At 37.9% G+C, this 23,097-nt stretch overlaps 2 protein-coding genes across 2 annotated transcripts; one reads left to right on the top strand and one right to left on the bottom strand.

The window, feature by feature from the left end:
* The first annotated feature begins 872 nt into the window (after nt 1–872).
* LOC103927306 lies at nt 873–6,981 on the top strand. Its single transcript, XM_048589802.1, has 16 exons — nt 873–1,706; nt 2,086–2,207; nt 2,311–2,399; nt 2,514–2,549; nt 2,814–2,910; nt 2,997–3,039; nt 3,132–3,232; nt 3,614–3,678; nt 3,778–4,274; nt 4,354–4,441; nt 4,540–4,671; nt 4,856–5,421; nt 5,642–5,780; nt 5,866–5,934; nt 6,026–6,169; nt 6,362–6,981. The coding sequence occupies exons 1-16, from the start codon at nt 1,489–1,491 to the stop codon at nt 6,473–6,475; spliced, it is 2,520 nt and encodes an 839-aa protein (XP_048445759.1). The 5' UTR covers nt 873–1,488; the 3' UTR covers nt 6,476–6,981.
* An 8,363-nt stretch (nt 6,982–15,344) lies between these two features.
* LOC125479860 (reticulon-like protein B2) lies at nt 15,345–17,768 on the bottom strand. The gene is made up of 5 exons (XM_048589963.1): nt 17,242–17,768; nt 16,440–16,620; nt 16,187–16,328; nt 15,889–15,958; nt 15,345–15,794 (listed from the first exon to the last, which is right to left on the bottom strand). Exons 1-5 carry the CDS (start codon nt 17,456–17,458, stop codon nt 15,628–15,630), a joined length of 777 nt encoding a protein of 258 aa, XP_048445920.1. The 5' UTR covers nt 17,459–17,768; the 3' UTR covers nt 15,345–15,627.
* Nucleotides 17,769–23,097: the final 5,329 nt, after the last annotated feature.

Below are 23,097 nucleotides of genomic sequence, written 5' to 3'. Positions count from 1 at the left end.
TTTATTCATATGAGTTAAAAATGAAATCTTTATCAATCAACAGTTTTAAAAATGAAATCTCTATCAATCAACAGTTTTAAAAATGAAATCTCTATCAATCAACAGTGTAACGAAAATGTATCATCATTTTATTTTTGTGAGACTAAATTGAAACAAAACCAAATACTAGTCTTGTTTATCCAAACGATTTTCAACCTTAACTAGACTAAATTGTCACAAGATATTCAAACTTAAATGCATAAAAATTTTGTGAAAAACAGTCCTATAGTTCCATTTTTGTATTATTTATATTTGGGGTTTTGTTTTTTTAGCAAATGATTTTTTTTAGTACATTAATATTTTTACATTATGGGGAGATCCGAGAGGGAGTTCGGCTAAACTACACAATGAGCAACCTAATTTGTTATCGAATTCGTCATCCACGAGATTCGAACATAAGACCTCTCACTTCCAAGTGAAGATGAATACCACCAAACCGTAGTACTGAATGACAACAAATTATATTAGCTACATTAAGGAGATAAAGAAGTTAGCTAAGTCTCATAAGGGCTAGTAATAATGTGGTTTAAATTTAACATGAGAATTAAATATAAAATCTTTCACTTACCAAGTGAAGAAAAATAACATTAAACCGTAATAATAATTGACTTCCTATTTGAGTTTTATGATTTTATTTTTATCTTTTTAGTTTATCCTTGAATTTTATTTTTTTTAACAAACAATATATCTCTTAGAAATGTTTAAAGTGAGCGTCGAAGCCTTAAGAGGGTTTTCAAATGCCGAAGGACCATCTAGTAATAAAACTGTCCAAACCGAAACCCAGCCCCTCCAAAACTCGACACGTAACCACAAAAACAGTGCCAGCCACTACTCTTGCCTTTAAAACTTGAAGAAAACCATCGAGAGACATGCCTGCAGAAGCGGGAACCAAACATCTTCACCACCACTCACTGCCCTCTCTCCGCCGCCATCAACCCACTTTTTTCTTCTCTCCCGGCGATCCGCTTCTTTCGCACCAACCCTTTTCTCTCCTTTTCACATGCATACAAACTCCATCACACGCGACACGGAAAAAAAAAACAACAAAAAACAGAGCAATAAATATCACAGGTTGAGAAAATTCGTCTTTTCGGGTTTTCTTCGATTCTCTGTCCGACCTAGAAAACTACTTTCAAGATTTTTTTTTTTGGTGAAAGAGTCGGATTTGAAACTTTCGAGCGTTTTTGTGAGAAAATTATTGAATCTTTTTCGTGGGTTTTGATCATTTTCTTCTGAGACTTTGAAGGGTGGTGAGAGTTGTAGCGGTTAATTTAAAAAAATTAATTGCAGAGAGGTTGAGTTTTTGTGGCGAATTTGGTGTTTTCAGCGACGAAACTCTGATGGTTTCGATTGTTTTACGATTTGCGTACGTTGTTTGATAGATTAGATAATCGAATTATAAGAAAAAAACAGAGAGAGAGAGAGAGAGAGAGAGAGAGAGAGAGAGAGATGGAGCAGAAAGGCATTCTGCTGTCGGCTTTGGGGGTGGGAATGGGGGTGGGAGTCGGTCTTGGGCTTGCTTCCGGCCAGACGATGAGCAAATGGACCGGAAACGACAAGATGTCGAACGGCGTCACGCCAGATAGGGTGGAGCAGGAGTTGCTGCGACAGATCGTTGATGGAAGAGACAGCAAGGTCACATTCGACCAGTTCCCCTACTACCTCAGGTCACCACCTTTCCCATATTCCTCAGTTTCCAATCTTAATATAGAATTTGATATTCTTACAACTTTGTGATTTTTATGGTTTTCTGAAATTTTGTTCTAATCACATAACAAATTTGCAAAACACTTCCGCGCAAGCGCTTCTATTAGAAGCACATAGCAAGTCATTGTCGAAACGCTTTTGGTGATCTTCAAACACTTTTTAGTTGTTTAAAAAGTACTTCCAAACGTTCCTTGGTTTAAGTTGGTGGCTTTTGCATTGTTTCAACATTGTTTCTGTTCATGACATGTAACATTATATGATGTATCGGACTTTATTCAGTTCACATAATTTGATCCGCAAATTTGATGCCTATATCCTACTTTATGAATGAATTTACAGTGAGCAGACGAGAGTTTTGATAACGAGTGCTGCCTATGTCCATCTTAAGCGAGCCGAGGTTTCGAAGTACACACGCAATCTTTCTCCTGCAAGTCGGGCTATTTTGCTCTCAGGACCTGCTGGTTTGTGATCTGCAACATACGTTATGATGTTTGTATTTACATGTTCTATCGTTGTAATCACTCTTTTTTTTCTGTCTTTTCTCCCACACTTTTTATCTTGAAGAACTTTACCAACAACAGCTTGCCAAGGCTTTAGCCCATTACTTCCAAGCCAAGTTACTGCTCTTGGACGTAACGGATTTTTCTCTAAAGGTGAGTGTGAGAAAATTAAATTTTATGTATATTATGTGTGTATATATATCTATATATACATAAACAAACTTGTGTGCTCATGCGCGGATTTTTATAATCTATGGGATTGTACAGGTGCAGAGCAAATATGGCAATACCAACAAAGCATCTGTAAGCTTTCTTTAAACTATTCCAGCATGTTCTCCCGTGAAGTTAATATACAATGTGTACCTTCAGTTCACTATCATGTTGTCGATAGAACATGGACTACGTCCATAGCCATATGAGAGCATTGATATGATACTTCAATTTTTCCAACCCTCTCGAGATCTTAGTTTTAAAAGAGTTTCCATAACATTATCTGCCTCCAAATTTCCATGATTGGTTGCATACAGTTATTCATTTACTTATAGTTTGTAATCATGTGTGGTGTAGTCTTTTAAAAGATCCACTTCAGAGGCGACACTAGAGCGGTTGTCTGGGCTGTTTGGATCATTTTCACTCTTTCCGCAAAGGGAGGAACCGCCTAAAGGTATTGTGGAAAACTGTCCTTATAAATAGAGTATCATATGGTTCTGCGCCCTCTGGCATAGCACTTACCAGGAAATCCGCTTGCAGGTAATTTACGAAGGCAAAGAAGTGGTGTGGATCTCGGATCAAGGTATTGGGAGGGTTGTTAGAAAGTGAGATTGATTACATAAGAGGGTTTTAAAATGGTTGTCTTTTAACTATACTTTTATCCTGCACCTGCAGTGGGCTAGAAGGTTCTTGTAAGCCTTGCATGCTTCGTAGGAATGCTTCAGCTTCAGCTAATATCAGTAACCTTGCTTCTCAGAGCACTCCTGCAATTTCAGGTTCTTTCTTATAATACAGAAAAAATATTATTGCAAGAGAGAGCTAGCCGTTCGCTCTTTACTCATATGTTTGTATGTTACTATCTATTTACAATGTCCCTTTAAAATCCTATGACTTGATCCAGTGGTTGTGATGGAGGTTTGATGAATCTTTGAAGAACAAAAGAAAGGAATTTCTGTTTGAAATATTCTTTAAGAAAATTATAGGAGATTGCAAACATCATGATCCTTTGTGTTAGCTAAAACACATGCCCTTCGATGCATTTTTCATGTTAAGAACATATTTGGTTTCAACTTTCTTCAATGGTATACACTTGTTAGTTTTTTTATTTGTCCGCGTTTTGTTCTTTTGGTTTTTGATGAATCCTTTCCAATTCTTAGGTGAGTTTAAGCGCACAAGCAGCTGGTCTTTTGATGAGAAGCTTCTTATACAGTCCCTGTACAGGGTAATGAGTAGTGCTTTTATGCTACATTATGGTTGGTGATATAAAAAGTTTCTATAAATGGAATATAGATTGGTGAAACAAATTTTTATTTGATTTCAGGTTTTGGTTTTTGTCTCGAGTACTAGTCCCATTGTGCTGTATCTTAGGGACGTTGACAAGCTCTTATCTAGATCGCAAAGGATATACAACTTGTTCCAGAAAATGTTGAAGAAATTATCTGGAGCCGTGTTGATCCTTGGTTCACGTGTTGTGGATCTCGGTAGTGACAACAGAGAGGTCGAGGAGAGGCTTACTGCTCTTTTCCCTTACAACATTGAGATCAGGCCTCCCGAAAATGAATCACATCTTGTCAGCTGGAAGACTCAACTGGAGGAGGATATGAGAATGATTCAGGTTCAGGATAACAAAAACCACATCATGGAAGTTCTTTCGGCTAATGACCTTGATTGTGATGACCTTGGTTCTATCTGCATCGCAGACACAATCGACCTCAGTAACTATATAGAAGAGATTGTTGTATCAGCAGTTTCTCATCATTTGATGAATAACAAAGATCCTGAATACAGAAATGGGAAACTCGTCATTTCCTCCAAGAGGTATGGTTTTTATTTCTTATTTATAATGATTTTTTCACTATGTACATACCGTGTACCTCACGTTTTCTCTGTAAATCAGTTTGTCCCATGGATTAAACATATTCCAAGAGGGAAAATCCAGTGGGAAAGATACAATGAAGCTGGTAGCCAAGGTTGAAGTGCCTAAGGTTTGTTGGACGAGCATTGTAATTGTATTATTTTATAACTCAAGGATTACAGATTGAGTACTAGATTAATCATTCTCTGGTTAATCCGTTGATCATAGGAAGGAGGAAATGAATTGTCTGTTGGTGTAACAACAGAAACAAAAACCGAAAGCACTGCTCCTGCTGCAGAGACAGCAGCTGCAGCAGCAAAACCAGATGCTGACAATTCAATTCCAGTATCAAGAGCTTCTGTAAATCACTATTCTCCTTTTAGTTTCTATTGTTTATGTCATTGTATTATGTGTCTTTCTACTCGTAGATTTTATGTTGTTTATATATTCGACATGCTTTCTGAAGTGTACCATATGTGATTCTCTTCCCCCCTACTTTTTCATCAGTACTGATATTGAGATATCACCATATACTACTTAATAGGCAGAATTCGATAATGAATTTGAGAAACGCATAAGACCAGAGGTCATACCAGCTAACGAGATCGGTGTAACATTTGCTGATATTGGTGCCTTGGATGAGATTAAAGAATCCCTTCAGGAATTGGTAATGCTCCCGCTGCAAAGACCAGACCTTTTCAACGGGGGCCTACTAAAGCCTTGTAGAGGTATACTGCTATTTGGCCCCCCTGGAAGTGGGAAGACTATGCTGGCAAAGGCCATAGCTGGAGAGGCTGGAGCAAGCTTCATTAATGTATCCATGTCTACCATTACCTCTAAATGGTTTGGTGAAGATGAGAAAAATGTCCGAGCATTGTTCACCCTTGCAGCCAAAGTCTCTCCAACCATCATCTTTGTGGACGAGGTTGATAGCATGCTTGGGCAGCGAACAAGAGTTGGAGAGCATGAAGCTATGCGGAAAATAAAAAATGAATTCATGACTCACTGGGATGGGCTCTTGAGTAATCAAGGAGACCGAATCCTTGTTCTTGCTGCAACCAACAGACCATTTGACCTTGATGAAGCAATCATCAGGCGTTTTGAACGAAGGTACCAATGCATCTTTTATACCTTCTAATGCTGCCATATATTCTGTTTATTGTTTTATCCTTATGGAGTCCAAGATAACAAACTGACACCTTTAAAGAGAAATCGATATAATAAGTTTGCAGTGAATGTTAGTGGGACATAGCGGTACTATCAATGGAAGTAGTAACTGAAGATTGCTCACATGATTTTTTTCCTTATGATAATGCTGTGTTTGAAACAGAATTTTGGTGGGGCTACCGACTGTAGAGAACAGAGAGATGATTTTGAGAACCTTGTTGTCGAAAGAGAAGGTGGAAGCACGACTAGATTTCAAGGAGGTTGCAACTATGACTGAAGGATTTAGTGGAAGTGATCTTAAGGTCAGCATATTTGGTTATATATTTCTTTGTTTAGAGGTTCGGTGTATACTTAGGTCTGATGGACTGCAACATTACTTTTACGCAGAACTTATGTACAACAGCTGCCTATCGACCAGTTAGGGAATTAATACAGGCGGAGAGAAAGAAGGATCTGGTAAGGAAGTTTAAATCAAGGCATGCTGGAGTGTCTTAGATTCAATGAAAGATGATCCTAATATTTTTTTTACCTGTGTTTTGGTTTTTAGGAGAAAAAGAAGACAGCTGCACAAGATGGTGCAGGAGAACGGAATCCAGAAGCTGCCCCAGCAACAGAAGTAGAACATAAAGAAGAAAGAGTGATCACCCTCAGGCCCCTAAACATGGAAGACTTCAAGCAGGCGAAGAACCAGGTATGTTCACCGATTGAACTGCCTTTCGAGATGTGGCTCCTTGGAATGATCCACTTTGGTTTTTGTTACGTGCACTATTCACGAACTTAAACTTTTCACCAACTCTACTGCCCACATCAGGATTTTGCATTCAGTTTGTTTATTTCATTTGTATATTAAAGGTCGGCTTTATTTGTGTTATTGGGAATGCAGGTTGCAGCTAGCTTTGCAGCTGAGGGAGCCATGATGAATGAATTGAAGCAGTGGAACGATCTATACGGGGAAGGGGGGTCACGAAAGAGAGAGCAATTGAGTTACTTCCTATGAGATTGGTGGTGTAAACTAGTACATTTTTCCACGGTTAGTTTTGAGTATCAATGGTCAAACACTTCTTGTTCCTTCAGTTCTTCCTGGCACAGGTAAGTCAGTCACCAAATTTGAAGACATGAACAAACAGAATTTGACCGAAGCATAGGCTGTATTAGGATGTGGAAGAGAACAATCTTGTATTAATCTTATGATTCTCCTACGGTTTGTGAAGGACATGCAAATGCTCGGATATAAACTTCTTTTTGTCTTGCTTCTGCGTTCTGAGAATAAGGCGTGACAACTACGAATATCTGGATTGTTGTGAACTACTGTTTTCATATGTAATACTAATAGGCGGAACACCGTGAGTGTTTAGATCGGTGTATCCAACCATATACAGCTTTCTCTTCGTTTGTTTCTTTGTTGCTAAATTCCTGCAGAGAAACTGTGGAGGACATTGTGATTTTACTGATTTGTTTTAGACGTACATGAGAGTTGAACATGTTCAAGTTTTTTCGGTTTAATTTTCTGTGTACTCAAGTATTCTATGGTGAATTTCACGTGATTGTGTGGCTTAGGCATTCCCCTCCCATTTGAGTTAATTTTCTTTGCTTTCCGTGGATGAGCTAACAAACACGAGTAGTGCTATGGTGATCATATTTTTAGGTCACATGAACTAACCATACCGCGTAGCATAAAAAAAATATACGTGTGCGTGTGTGTGCGGGTGTAAAGCAATCGAAGAACAATATAAGAAGTGAATACTTTGGGTAGAATATCTGAACCTCTTAGCATGCCGATGTTGAACAACATTTTTCACCCACAAACGACTAAGATGTAAAATCCAATCCGATCCCAAACTTGGCACGTTAAAAAGATGCGGGACATGCGCCCTAAAAACGAAACGGTCTCAAGAAAGTGGCGAAGCCAACTTGATCTCTCATCGTTCAGTTTGTTTATAGATAGGTAAATGAATGTGTGCGAGAGAGGAGAGTACGTACCATGAAAAAAGGTGCTTGAATGAGAAATAGAATAGGGGGAAACCCTCTAAAGAAGGCGAGGGGTCCTCTTGATTTTAGAATCCAGAGGGCTAGGATTTTGAAACGGTAATTTGCATGTTGTAGCACACAATCCTCACATTCAGGCTGTGGTGTCAACAAAATATAGTTGTGAGTTTAACTCGTTCACTTCAAAACAGTGTCTTGTAGGCCCAAATCACTACTAGAATCCCAAATCTATAATGTTTGGACTTGGATGTCAATTTCGCGTTTGTCTAGCTACTCTTCCATCCACTCAACCATTGGTTCTACATTATTTACTTTTAGGCTTATTTTTAGCTATGGTTCTTGGAACTCCATTTTGATCATACTTTAGCCCCAATTATAACTCAAAAATCACTGTTTTACTCTTTGAAATTTAAAATTTGCTCAACTTTGTCTTATTTGTTTCAATTATGTCAAACATCTGTTAAGCTTACTTATGTAGCATGAGTATGGTCCACTTGTCACTGATGTGGCACAAGCATAAGGTCCATCCAATTAAAATTACCACATAAATTAAAATGGCCACATTAATTAAATTAAAAATAAGAAAAAAAAATGCCCACCCCCACCAGCTACCCATAAGCCAAGGCCGAGATATTTCTCCCACCATCTTGTCGTTTGGCGTGGCCTCAATCCAACCTTCGCTCTAGTTTTCTCTCTTCCTCCTACTTCTCTTTTCTATTTTTTTGGGTAGTGTTGTTCACATACCCCTTTAACCTCCCACATCCTTGTTAACTTGTGTTTATTAATCTTCTTCAATCCATTTGATCCAACGACCAGAAATTGAGAGATGTGGACAAAAATCGGTATGTAGATAACACCATCCTTGTTTGTCTCTCCTCCATATTGTTTTCTTTCTAGTTTGTCTCATTGCTTTTCATTTCATTTGATTTTGATCCCATGCTCTCTTCTTCCTACATCCCATCCTCCCATTTTATCGATCTTCTGCCCTTTTACTTTATTTTCTTCTTCTTCTTCTTCCTACTCTACAAAATTTTAAAAAGCTACAAGATATCATAGTATGAGATATAAATATGTGGCCCATTGCCAACTATGATGAGATTACAATTTTATCCTTACACGTCCAACATATTTGACAGCTTTTGGACGAGTAAATAGAAACAAGGTAAAGCAGAACGAATTTTGAGTAACTATGAGTTAACAATGTTCTTCTTGTGTATAATAGATGTGGTTATGGCATCAAATGTGTTGCTGACTTCTGCACTGAAGCAATTACAGCCGAGGAAGGAACATGTGTCGACCTTGGGTTACAGAAACTGAAGACAAGGTTGCTAGATTACTGCAAAGTTCAATAATTAGTTTGACTTTTGTTGTGCCAAACAAGGGGACCCTAGGAACACCTTAATTCGCCGAAACTGATGAAATGACCTATTGAGACGAAAGAATAGAGAATTCTTCGTCCATCGAGACTTGGATAAATAACCAATTAACTAATTGCAGTGTTGTTAGTCCAAACTAAAGGTGCTCCTAAATTGCTTGGCTTTACGGCTCCAGTAGCTAGGGTTTTTCACGTAGAGCGTTTTGAGTTCAAGGGGTTTCTTCTGTTGCAGAACCTTCTCTATTTATAAGCTAAGCCTCTATGGTAAACAAACATGCTGAGGCAAAGCCCTAATAGGACTGTACTTGAACATCTGCTTGAATATTCCCTTTATCTATTAGCGGCCAAAACTTCATCTCTAATTCCAGTTGGGGCTCTGAACTTGATCTTGTTATAAGGTTCATTCATCTTTATCTAATTGGGTATTCTGATCCTTGGGATAATTCATATTTATCCAATGATTAATCTCTAGCAATTTTAACTCGTATAGGACTCGATCGACTCACCCATGCTTGATCTATTCACCATTCTTTCTTCATAAGGACTTGGTCGATTCTATTTAGGGCTAATAGCCTACTAGCCTCAAGGACGCACTGAACCAAGAACCGTGGTCCTTAGGTCAACCCATCTTGGCCCAAGCTATTAATTTAGGCACAAACAGTTTCAGGAAATAAAGTGAGATTAAAGTTAAGTTTCAATGCTAAAAAAAGCTTTTATTCTAATTTTCACTTTCTTTTTGTTTTTTAGTGTGATTTATCCAACCTGGTTCATTCTTTAGTCGTGGTTGCAGGTATATAGGTGAACTCGTTGTAAGAGACGACGATCATCAGTATACGTTCTACTATGAGTTTATTGCAATGATTTTAAGGGGTTGTGATCATCTAGAATGAATAATGAACATGAGAGTTATAGCAAGGATATTGAACATGTTTTTTACAAGTGATATTATATTTTAGTCTAAACTAATTTGGATGCATCATGGATTCAAAGTTGAGTGCATATGATGCAATGGTGAACTGACAAATATGGCCATGCCGACATCTACAATATTAAATTTTTAAATGAAGTAGTTTACTATTATTTACAAACATAATCTAATGAATTATGACTAATCTCTTGTTGAAGATTAGAGTTATGTAAAGAGATCAAGAATCTAGAGAATTTAGAGAGAGAGATTGTGTTTGTTGAAGAATGATTCTCATTAATTGTCTGAAAAAGTACAAAGTGTATGTATACATAATATTCAATAATGCTGACTAAGCATTTTTTCATAACTAACTCTAACAAACCAAAACTTAACAATTAAGCTAAGTATCTAGGTATCAGTCTGATGCATTGTGATCATGGTTAGTAGGTGGTCCTTCAATATCCTTAACACACCCCTTCAAGTTGAACATAAGGGAGCAAACTGAAAGGTTGTGACTAAAAGTAACAAATATGTTTGTAGGTGAGGATTTAGTGAAAATATCAACAGTCTGTAGTAAAGTAGCAACATGATGAACACTGATATGACCTTGAAGAATATTTTCTTGGATGTAGTGATAATCGATCTCGACATGTTTTGTTCGAGCATGAAAAACTGGGTTCTTAGTTAGCGTAATAGCACTCTGATTATCACAAAAAATGATAGGAGTTCAAAGAAGAGGAAAAGAAATATCTTGCAATATTTTACACACTCAAGTGATTTCTGAAGCAGTATTGGCTAAAGACCTATACTCTGCTTTTGTAGAAGATCTTGCCACAGTGGTTTGTTTCTTAGCACTCCAAGAAATCAAATTAGGACCCAAGAATACATAATAGCCACTGGTAGATCTTCTGTCTACTGGCAACCTGCCCAATCAACATTAGACCAAGCTGTGAGAACCTGTTTTCCTCGTCTGAACCATAAGCCTAAGTCAATTATACCCTTTAGGTACCTTAAGGTCATTTTGCCAACTTGTAGATGTATAGTTCTAGGAGCATGCATGTGCTGACAAACCTGATTCACAGCAAAAGCCAGATCAACCCTTGTCCATGTCAAGTATTGCAGTGTACTTATAGTTGACCTATAAGATGTAAGATCTGAAAGAATAGTGCCAGAATGATCCAATTTGGTTGAACCAACTGGAGTAGAGCAGGGTTTGACACTAAGCATGTCTGTTTTCTTGAGCAAATCCAAGGCATATTTGGATTGATTGAGAAAGAAACCAATAAAGGATATTTGAACTTCAATTCCTAGGAAATAATGGATATCTCCAAAATCTTTGATAGGAAACAAATATTGCAACTTGGAAATTATGGAATGACAAACAGTAGTATAACTATGATGATATCATCCACATAAACTAGGATAAAAGTAATGGAAGAATCTCTATTGATGAAGAGACTTGTATTAGAGTAGGAAGAAGTAAATCCCAATGAGAGAATAACATTATAAAAGGCTTTATACCAGGCCCTGGGTGCCTGTTTTATACCACAGAGTGATCTATTCAGTTTGCAAACATGATGAGGTTTGGCTTAATCAATAAACCTAAGAGGTTGCACCATGTATACATCCTCTTTGAGATAGCGATGAAGAAAGGCATTGCTCACATCCAATCGATGAACAAACTAATTATATGTAACTGCAATAGAGAGAAGCATCTGAATAGTTGTAGATTTAGCTACTGGCTAAAGGTTTCGTAGAAATCAAGACGTTTTTGTTGATGAAATCCCTTGGCTACTAACCGAGCTTTGTACCTCTCTATATAACCATTAGCCTTGTGTTTTATTTTGAACACCCATTTACAACCTACCAAATTATAATGAGGATTGAAAGGTACTAGATCCCAAGCATTTGTGGACTGCAGAGCTTGGTACTTATCCTTCATTGCTGCCAACGAATTTTAGTTCTTGGAAGCTTAGAGATAACTGGTTAGTGTAGGAGGAATAACAGTGAAAGATCAACAGTGGAGGGAAGATGATGTTTAGTTGTAGTGAACACTTTATGTTTGTGTATTCCAGCCTTAGCCCTTGTAACCATTGGATGATTATTAACTGGAATAGAAACTTATTTAACTTCTTCTGTGGGTGGAGTAATTGGTACCAGAAGGGGATAACTAGCAATAGTATGAGAGACTTCATTGGGAGTTGTAGTAGGTAATGTGATGCAAATGGAAGTGGTATGGTGAATGAAATATGAAAAGATGAATTGGTAATGAGTGGTATTGGGGAAGTGGTATGTGAAAAATTAATTTGCTTGAAAGGGAATGAGGCATCATCAAATACAAGATGTCTTGAAATGTACAACTTATTAGTAACTGTATTTAGACATATGTAGCTACTGTGGTTTAAGATATATCCCAAAAATACACATAACTTGCTCTTTGCGTCTAGTTTGTTAGAACTATATGGTTGTAATCAAGGATAACAAGCACAGCCAAAGGTCTTCAAAGTGTGATACTTAGGTACAGCTTTGAATAATAACTCACAAGGACAAAAAGAAAACTGAGATGACATCCTTTTGATGAGATACATTGAAGTTTGAAAGGCTTTTACCCAAAACTTAGAAGGCAAACCACTGTGAGATAACAGAGTCCTAACCATTTCAACCATATGTCTGTGTTTCCTTTCTGCACACCCATTATGCTCAGTAATGTGAGAGCAACTCAATTGATATGTTATACCTTAATCATTGAGGAAATTTTGTAAAACGGAACTTAGAAACTCACCCCTTAAATTAGATCTCAAGCATTGAATCTTACTATCAAACCAATTATGAACTTTCAAAACAAAATTCTTAAGAAAAGAACAGACATTAGATTTTAAGTACAAGGGATATAACCAACTATATTTGGTGAAATCATTAACTAGGATGAGATAATACTTATATCCAGTACATGAAGAAATGGGGGAAGGACCCCATACATCAACATGAATGAGAAGAAATGACCTAGTGGAGGTACAAGGCAAAACAAAAAAATGGAAGTCTAGAGGTTTTCCTTAATTGACAATCAAAACAAAAGGATTGTTTGTGTACTGAACCAACAACATGTAGGTTACTTTTATTAACAACCTTATTTAAAACTACACTAGAAGGATGTCCAAGCCTTTTGTGCCATATATGGACGTCTACTTTAGCTATCATGAGTCCATGAGGAGAAATGGTGACACTAGATACGCCATTAGATGCATTCAAATAGAAAGGATACATACCTCCTTCACTGGGGCCTTGGAAAAGTATCCTCCCAGTTGTTGGGCCATTGACATAAAATCCAAACAGATCAAATGTCAGAGAACACCAATTATCATGAACAAATCTATATATTGATAGCAAGTTATAAGATGCCTTAGGAACTAAAAGCACATCATTTAGTTTAAACACAGCTTTAGCAGTTTAAATAAATGCAGATCCAGTGTGAGAAATGCAGAGACTTTTACCATCACCGACGAATAGTTGTTCAGTACCAGTGTATGGAATTGATGAGTCAAGAGATGCTAGATTAGGAGTCACATAACGTGAAACACCACTATCAGTGAGCCAGTAGCTTGGAGAAAATGAACCAGTCATGGCAGACATGCCTACATGAGAATTGTTGTTAAATCCCTGAGATTACTGAGACGCAAACTGTGAGAAGTGGCCATAAAAGAGGACAAGATGACCATGCTGATGACACAGTTGACAAGGAATAGGGTGTCCAGAGAAGAATGATGATTGACCAGCTTGATAGTTATTAGGAGTATAACCAGAGGATGATGATCGATTTTGATTCGGAGCAAGTCCAAGAACACCATCAGAATTGCGATTAGCACCAAAATTGTGATTTTGATTAGATCGATTGCGATTCTGAAACTTTCCTTGAAAATTTTCTCAAAAAAATTGGAACCAGAAGGATTTTGATGTGTTGTATAAGCATGAAAAAGTGCTGAGGAGGATGAGGAAGTAAATCAAGTCTTACGCTTCTGGAGAGAAATTTCATTGTTGAGAAGAATACCGTGAAGTTCATCAGCATTCACATCTTTAGAGTGCGTCTCAATTGAATCAACAAATGATTCATACTCATCATGCATGCCAGAGAGAATGTAAGTAACAAGATCCTTCTCAGAGCTCGGCTCCAGCAGCGACCAGTTTATTTGAGATCTCTTTGAAGAAATTAAGATAGTCAGTCATTGAAGAGTCACCTTTCTGGATAATATGAATCTTGGATTGAAGGCTGTGGATATGAGTGTGCGAAGCACCAATAAAATAACGCTCAAGTGATTGCCAAAGAGATCGTGAATCTTCCATCTTAATCGTCAACGGAAAAAGATCATCAGGAAGTGTAGAATTGATCCAAATTGTCAAAATCTGATCCTGTTCACACCAAATCTCATAAGATGGGTTGAGAATTCGAGAACCAAAAGAATCACAAACAAATTTCGGTGGACAAAGATCTTCGCCATTGATAAGCCCTAAAAGTTTGAATCGTTTCAGAACAAAAATGAACAAGCTACGCCAGGTAATGTAATTCTACGATTGAGTTTAGTCGGAACCATTCAAGCGACATTCTGAACTATAATTAATGCAATCGAAGTATTTGGAGGACAAGACACTTTGCCATGAGAATTAGGGCCAGAAGAGGTTGTAGGAGAAGGAGAATCAGAGGAATTCATAGTTGTTGCCATTGAAGAAGCAGACAATTTGTAGAGAAGAAAGAAATTGAGATAGGTAATAGCTGCTTGAGAGGTAAGAAAGGGCAAGAAAATGCATGCAAATGAAAGCAATGGATCAAAGTCGTTAGACGACAGTGAAGGATACCATGTTAAAGATTACAGTTCTGTAAAGAGATCAAGAATCTAGAGAGAATTTAGAGAGAGAAAGAATATAGAAAGAGATTGTGTTTGTTGAAGAATGATTCTCATTAATTGTCTGAAATAGTACAAAATGTATGTATACATAAATACTCAATAATGCTGACTAAGCCTTCTTACATAACTAACTCTAACAAAGCAAAACTTAACAATTAAGCTTAGTATCTAGGTATTAATTTGATGCATTGTGCTCATGGTTAGTAGGTGGTCCTTCAGTATTCTTAACATCTTTATCCTTCTAAAGAAAAGTGAACTTGTCGATGGAATGACAAGTCAACACAGTATATAGGAAGAAGAGGTCAAAAAGGGCAGAATGGAAGAGAATGGAAATTTGCTTATGGCAATATTTTACTTTAAACTAATTTAAACTGCAAAGAAGCGAAATCATAACCTTTTGAGCAGCTTTACATAGATTCAATTCTAGATAAGATGGCAACGTTTATTCTCCAGTACCAAAAAGAGAGGATTTTTATGAAGAAAGATTAAATATTCACACTTCAAATTACTTTTCACACACCCTTTTATTTGTTTAATATACTTTTTAACATTTTACACAACACTAACACTTGATAAACAAATATTAAAAAAATTATAAGGGTGTGGGGTAAGTAATTTGGAGTGTGTGAATAAAATCTCACTTTTATGAACAATCACCAAATCATTCCATCCAACAACAGACATTAAGCAAAGAAGAAACTGAAACCCAAATGTACAGAATAATCATTGATTTGAAGTGTACTAGCATGATCACCAGATCACACATATCAAAATCTCCATGAAAAATAAAACCAAAAATATCATATATGTAGCAAAAACAAGTACGTAAAACAAATTCACAAATTCATCCCCATCGTGAATCCAATGGACTCGCGAATGGAGAAGAGGACCCTAAGCAATCATGGATAAGATGTGCAAAACACCCTGGCAAAGTACGGCTAACAAAATATGTCAGCTAATAGAACTGCTGCACGACATCCAATCTAAAACTTCTTGTCCTTCAATTGCCCCCAAGGAATTTTACTCATAACCTTCGCGTCAAATACTGCATACTGCTTCTTGATCTCAATCAGTGTCTTCTCCGCAACTGCATCCACCTGGTCGTCGTATTTCTCGTAGAATACAGGCAGCGTGAAGAGCAAAACCACCGCTGTGTTGAAAGAATCAACACCATGGTAAGAACGTGCGCAGAAAGAAATGTTAAATTGTAGTCATAACTATTATGTACAATGTAGTTTCCTTACCTATGTACACCAAGGTCAAGAAGTTGTACCACTTCCCCAAGATAGACACAACCCACAATCCAGCAATCACCTAATCGACCATAACACCATCCACAAATACGAAAAACATGAACAATCAAATCAGCACAATGATCTCTAAAACATCCCTCTCATACAAATACAGATTCCAATTCATATATGCCACAGTTATTTACAATCAAATTGCAAATCGAGCAACAATTAAATCATCACCATGAATCGCAGAGTAACATGAACACCATCAATTAGAGAAGACAGAGCTAAAGCACAATAAACATACAGAGAGGAACTGCTTCAGATCCTTGCCAGAAGCAATCTCCCGCAGGATAACAAAAGCCCGATTGATCTCCATTGTGATTACAGAAGCAATTTGTAGAACCGGCTTTTCTGGAATTTGAACTTGTGGAATGTGCGGTGGAGACCTGAATGTAACAAATTGGTGGTAAGTGAATCATTCCAAACATATAAAATCGAGATCTTCACACCCGAACACAAACAGAACAAAAAAACAAAAGAATCGAAGACATGCTTACTTGTTAATGAAGGTTGAAGCGTTGGACCATAAGAACAACGAAGCAATCCCAAGAATCAACAAGTGGGAGACCAGAGTCAGCAGGTGGTATTCAAACAATTCAAAGAAAACCCATATGATCGTTAAGGCGATAAGAACACCTGCCGACGCCTTCTTGTCCCTCCACAGGAAAACATCAGCCGCTGTGACATAATCATTCAATTTTTCATCATACCATAACAAAAAAAAAAAAAAAACTTTCATTTCTTGCACATTTTCGATCGCGGAAATACAAAACCACGTAATCAAAATGTCATTTTGCAAAATAGTTAACCCAACACAAGGTTCAGTAAAATAATTAGTTGGATTAGCAAAACTGGAAGAAGAATGTCGATCAATTTTACATCAAACCAAAAACAAAAATTGCATTTCTTGCAAATTTTCGATAAAGTCCAAACCATGTAACCGAAATGCCATTATACAGAAAAGTTAACCCGACGCAAAACACGATTAGAAAGGTTCGGTTAAATAATTAGTGGGATTGGCAAAACTGGAAAAAGATTAAAAAACGAATTAACACCATTAACAAAGTAACCCCAACTTAATATATACACAATAATCATAATTTAATAAAATAAACAAACAGAAAATCACTCCCAGAGCATTAACATAAGCGAATTAAGAACATTACCAAAGAAAAGTCCAATTTCAATTAAAAATCAAAATCTTAATTAGCAATTAATCAAATCTACAAGCTTCATTCACCGGATCTAGATGCATTAGCAGAAAGATCAGAAAGAAACGTTTCGATTCCCAAACGATACCTTTTCCGCCACCGAAGACGTGGTGCACGGGCTTCTCCCTCCCAAAGAGCCTGTTAACCTTGGACTTCAACGACGTTGAATGGCCACCGCCAATGCCCTTGTCGTGCACCACTCCCGACGACGGCACCACCGACGACGAATCGTGGCCGTGGATCTTGTCGGATATCCTGTCCATCAAAGACTCCGCCGCCTTCACTCCGTCCGTACGCTCCGCCATTGCAAAAACGCTGCCGTTTCACAATCCCCAAACAAAGAACCAAAAGAATACTATCTGTTTCCTTTTTAGCGTTTCTTAATTTCCTCTCACTCTCAGTCGCCCTCTTTCCCGCGTTTAAATAGGCGGGATATAAACCCCATACGCTAATTAATACGAGCCGCTAAAATTAACGGCCGTGAGATTCGACGACAATCTCCGTTGGTCCGGCCACGGGGGTTCTGCGTACGTGGCGGCAGGAGAGGCATTGTCTCAAATCACATGTGTGACATTTTTGGACTTATGGCATGCCACCACGTATGGCAAACAATTGGCCCATCGAATTTTTTTAATTTTTTTTTTAATTTTTTGTTTAAGAATGATATTATTATTATATTTATCTACACTAAAATAAAGGGATGAGTTTAGCCTTACAATGAGTTAACAATAATGTGGTTCAAATTCGCTTAAGAACGATATTATTACATTAACAAAGGAGATAGGTTCAGCCTTACAAGATGTTAGTAATAATATGGTTCAAATTTGCCTTTGCATAATATCAAATCTAAAATTTATCACTTAAAAGTGAAGATGAATACAATTAGACCTTAATAGTACGTGGTCCTGTGCGAAAAGTTTAGCTCTTACGCAAATATTAAATTCAGTTTTTGTTTTTTTTTCTTTGGTCAAATTCAGTTTTGTTGGAAAATTTAATAAAGAAAACTAATGAAAAAAGCTTCAATATTTTGAATATTAACCAAAAATTAGGTAATTGGTGTGACATATGTTCTTATCAATATGTGATTGCGTAAATCCTAAGTAGAGATAGAATAGGAATTCTTTGGGATCTATAATGTAATATTCCACATCGACCAACGGAGAGGGGGTGATGTGCCTTATATGTACATGCCTACCTCCATATAGCACGAGGCATTTTGGGAACTCATTGGCTTCGGATTCCATCGGAACTTCGAAGTTAAGCGAGTTTGGGCGAGAGCAATCCTAGGATGGGTGACCCACTGGGAAGTTCTTGTGCTGAAACCCAAAAACATAACCGTTAGGGCGTGGCCCAAAGCAGACAATATCATGCTACGGCAGAGCCGGTCTGGGATGTGACAGAATGGTATCAGAGCCACTCTATCGTGTGGTGCGAATATGCCAACGAGGACGTCGGGCCCCTAAGGGGATGGATTGTAACATCCCACATCGACCAACGGAGAGGGAGTGATGTGCCTTATATGTACATGCCCACCTCCATATAGCACAAGGACTTTTGGAAACTCACTGACTTCGAATTCCATCGAAACTTCGAAGTTAAACGAGTTCAGAGCGAGAGCATTCCTAGGATGGGTGACCCACTGGAGTTCTCGTGTGAGTTCCCAGAAACCAAACCTTGAGGGCGTGGTCGGGGCCTAAAGCGGACAATAACGTGCTATGGCGGAGCTGAGTCTGGGATGTGACATAGAAGATATATCGTGCTACGGCGGAGCCGAGTCTGGGATGTGACACAGAAGATCTTTCCTAATATACTTTGTATTACTTGGAGAGCAAGTTTCTCTCCTCCTTCAGAAACCAAACCTTGAGGGCGTGGTCGGGGCCTAAAGCGGACAATAACGTGCTATGGGGGAGCTGAGTCTAGGATGTGACATAGAAGATATATCGTGCTACGGCGGAGCCGAGTCTGGGATGTGACACAGAAGATCTTTCCTAATATACTTTGTATTACTTGGAGAGCAAGTTTCTCTCCTCCTTATTACTATAAATAAAGGCACCAGGATAGGGGAATTAACACACAGTTACTCAACTCTATTCTCCATCTTTCTCTCTTCCCTTTGCCGCACCTCTCTGTTAAATATAGGCCACAACATGTTATTAGCATGCTCTTCACGCTATGCTAAAAAGAATTTATTTGTCTTCAATCAGGAGAGTATTACGTTTCAATTATTTTTTTTTAATTGATTAAATTTTGATTTTATTGAATTCATATACTTCTATTGATTCAATTTATTTGTTTTTCTTATGTTGAACATGATACAAGCTTGAAGATGAAAGCCGAAATTGAAGAAATAACTCCTACAAACCCGTTCACAATATTCATCACGAAATTCAGGTTCTTCTAAAACAACGGTTTTTATCTCGATATTTTTTCACCCTTGATTGCATGAACCTTCACTATAATGCAAAACCCAACTTTACGATTTACAAATTTTAGATTCTACATAAATTGTTTATGCATTATATCCATAATTTTGCTATTATGTGAATTGAATATGTGTGAATAAGGAAGAAAAAGGAAAGAAAAAACAAAAAGATGTTGAAACCCTAGAACTCGTAATGGACCCAGATGCCCTAGTCTACTTTAGACGGCCTAATTTGTGGGAGCCCAGTGCTTGAGCACCAAGCTCGCACTGGCCTGTGTCAAAACCATGGCTTGCAGCCCACGACTGTGCCAAGCCTAGTTAAGCCACATAGCTCCTGGCTCCAGCAAGAACGACGTCGCTTACGACATCTTATTCCTCTAACCCTTTGCACCTCGACGGAATCGGGGACTGCCCCCTCAGCCGTACTCATCACCAAATCTTGGTGATTGCAGGACAATGGTGATGCCAGAAGTTGTCCACCACCGTTGATCTTGACGACGAAGATCGATTTTCCCTGTCGAAACACTTCACTGAATTTTTTTTAGACACCCATTGTAATTCTTGGAGCCTCCCAAGTTGTCTCGTGTTTTTTTAGATTCCATGGCAACGGCTTCGACCTCTGTGATCCATGCTCGCTGTCGTCGCCTATGACGCCGTCGGCCTTCATTGTTTCCTGACAAAACCCCTCACCCATTGTAGATGGGCTCGGATCTCATACCCCAACGGCCTTGGCTTGTATTGCTCTCGGCCCACACCCAACTTGGAGCCGTATTTTAGGCCTACAAATCAGCAGCCTTTGCTGCTTGAGTCTAGAAATGGGCCTCATGGTCCGTTTTGGTTTTTAGCCTGCATCAAACAGCCAGCCTAACAGCCCATTCTCGGCTTTGGGATTAGTCTTTTATTTTTTCGGCTTTCAAATTGTTTTTTTTTCCAGTTGGACCTACAGTCCACTTCGTGAAAAAAAAAAAAAAAGTTTTTCTTTTGGGCCTATTTTACTTAGCCCATATGAAACCCTAAACCCTATAAATCGGGATTTGGTTTTCACTTTTTCTTTCTTAGCCCATATTTGGGCTTGGGTTCTGTTAAGCCAATTTTTCTCTCCAACCCATAGCCGAATCAACTAAAAAAATAATATTTTTGGACTCGAAGCTCCATATATATATATATATATATATATATTTAGGGCCGTTTCCCTAACCTTTCACACAAAGGGTCCCGAAGTTACCCACTATAATATATTTGTTTTCTCATGCTTTTTATATTTATGTCTTGTATATATCTTGCATTTGCTTACAGGTATTATGAACTTAAAGTTCATACTTCTGAACCCAAAGTTTTGGAAAAGTGCCATCGAAACCTGAAGTTTCTTAACGAGCAACACTCATGTTGAGACCCGAAGTTCTCCATGCTTAAATCTGTTTAAACCAAACCATGTCTTAGAACCTGAATGTTCTAACTTTGATGTTTATGGAAATTTTATTTCCTAAAACACCAATTACATTCTTGTTTCCGCCATTTAGCGCATTGTCGAACCTTAACAAGTTCAATTTCACTGATTTGGAAGTTTCGAACAAGAAACTACTTTATGTGGATGCAAGACATGACACCTTGCTTGACTACGACTAGTTGTGAAATCATTGTAGCCAGCTCTTCATTCGAAGACTTATGCCTGAAGCAAAATCAAATAGAAGTACCTCACTGTTGAGGACTCCATGGCTCTTTGACATGCTATGGAACGTTTCCAATCATGCAAAGATGAATTTTTGCCTAAAGTAAAACATGATTGAAACCTTTACGTCCATGAATAAATACAATCCTAAAGTTTATATCCAATCGAATTTTGACTGGAAGAAAACCTTTCTCATCCACCTAAAAACTTCAAGAATAAGGGATAGTATTCCCAAACCTCAACCTTGTAGAATCTAACTCTGTTTTGACGGAATAGATCATTGGTTATGCACTTTTCAATGCTTCTACCAATGTTGTTGAGGAGTACCACTCGCATAGTTGATTTGTGAGACTAATTTTGCTCCACCTAACACACTTGGAAGAGCAAAATTTGACGTGGAAGGCCTCTTTGCCGAACCCCCTTGTCTCTTTGGTTTATTTTGTGAATAATTTATTTTATTCTCGGATTTAAGATTGGTGTTTGGATGTGACTATTATTCTCGAATAAAGAGTTAATTAACGAAATTACCACATGTGACTACAATTAACTCATGCTTAGGTATGTTTTGTGGGGAAGATAGTTGTCTAGTTCTATGCTAACTTCATACCTAATCATCCCCTGACAACCTTTCAGGCTTATCTAACCTGATTGTGGGGCATGGCACTGTCCAATATTGTCAAATGGTACTAATTTTACCATAAAGGGAAGCCTTATACTCATTTGTTCTGGAAGAACGCCCTTTATGAGCTTTAAGGATATTCGAGAGTATTATTACCATATTGAAACCAACGTAGAAAATGGAGTAAAATTCCTTGGCATATTACCATATTGCACTTCTAACGACTATAGCCAAATGCATATTCTAGAGAAGATGAAACGCTCAACGAGTGAATTATTCCCATTCACGCCCCTATGTGGCCAGCCAGAAGCCCGTGATTCCAAAGAAATTTTTGCTATGGATGTATGTTTGTGGTATCTAGGATGATCTGTGTTGCGCCGTTTTGGGCATCTCTTTACTAGAAGTAAATACATCATACCTGGATGAGTATCATACCTTAGCACCATCCATCTTTCTACAAAGGATTCAAAAGGGGACATTTGTGGACAAATTCAACCCCTCTGCGGACTATTTAGATACTTTATAGTATTGGTTGATACTCCTACACGTTGGTCACACGTGTAGCTGTTGTCCACAAGCTTCATTCTCCACTCTAGTAGCTCAAATGTGCTCACCACCCTGATTATCTAATCAAATTTATTTGATTAGATAAGTCGGAGAATTTACCAGTATTCTAAAAATCGGCCTAGGTGCTGGGCGGTGTCCAATCGTCGGGATTAACGCAAAATCAGAAGCAAAATCAGGACAGGGATTAGGCGGGCACTGAGGCGGCCTAGGCGGGTGATTGGGTGACCCAGGTGGTCTGGGAATTTCAATTTTTTCTGTGTTCGAACTTGAGGAAGGATGAATGCTTCTGGTTTTTCTGAACTTCATGCTTCTGGTCTATGTTAGCGAAGAGGAAAAAGATGAGAGAATTAGTTTCTCACTCTTTTTTCCACACCCACGTGATCACTTTTCAACTATTTAATTTATTATTATTATTATTATTTTGTTTCTGTCCATTCAAGTTTGGACAGCTAGTCTTGACTTTTCTTAAAGAAAAAAGGTTGTCAGGCTATTAATGGAGCATTCATCTCTTCTAGGACAAAGGGCAGACAAGCTGCCATCTACAAAAAATTAATAGCATGACAAAAAATTAATTTTTTTCTCATTAAATAAACATTGATTGTCAGGCTATCAGTTCATAGCATCAAGTGCTATGGATTTTTTGGACTTGGTAGATACGCATTTTATT

This window comes from the organism of the source record quoted next, unplaced genomic scaffold (assembly GCF_019419815.1).
Source record: "Pyrus x bretschneideri cultivar Hongxiangsu unplaced genomic scaffold, Pyrus_bretschneideri_v1 Contig3, whole genome shotgun sequence".
NCBI lineage: Eukaryota > Viridiplantae > Streptophyta > Magnoliopsida > Rosales > Rosaceae > Pyrus > Pyrus x bretschneideri.
Note: the sequence above shows the minus strand (reverse complement) of the source record. Positions and strands in the feature narration are given on the sequence as shown.

What these genes read in the sequence shown, in the direction of transcription:
- LOC103927306 (XM_048589802.1), top strand. Translation starts at nt 1,489, where the DNA reads ATGGAGCAGAAAGGCATTCTGCTGTCGGCTTTGGGGGTGGGAATGGGG. An exon ending in GCAATACCAACAAAGCATCT is followed by an intron (nt 2,550 to 2,813) that starts GTAAGCTTTCTT and finishes TGTGTGGTGTAG; the next exon opens with TCTTTTAAAAGATCCACTTC. An exon ending in TCAAGCAGGCGAAGAACCAG is followed by an intron (nt 6,170 to 6,361) that starts GTATGTTCACCG and finishes TTGGGAATGCAG; the next exon opens with GTTGCAGCTAGCTTTGCAGC.
- LOC125479860 (XM_048589963.1), bottom strand. Translation starts at nt 17,458, where the DNA reads ATGGCGGAGCGTACGGACGGAGTGAAGGCGGCGGAGTCTTTGATGGAC. An exon ending in CGTCTTCGGTGGCGGAAAAG is followed by an intron (nt 16,621 to 17,241) that starts GTATCGTTTGGG and finishes ATTATGTCACAG; the next exon opens with CGGCTGATGTTTTCCTGTGG. An exon ending in GCTTCAACCTTCATTAACAA is followed by an intron (nt 16,329 to 16,439) that starts GTAAGCATGTCT and finishes TGTTACATTCAG; the next exon opens with GTCTCCACCGCACATTCCAC.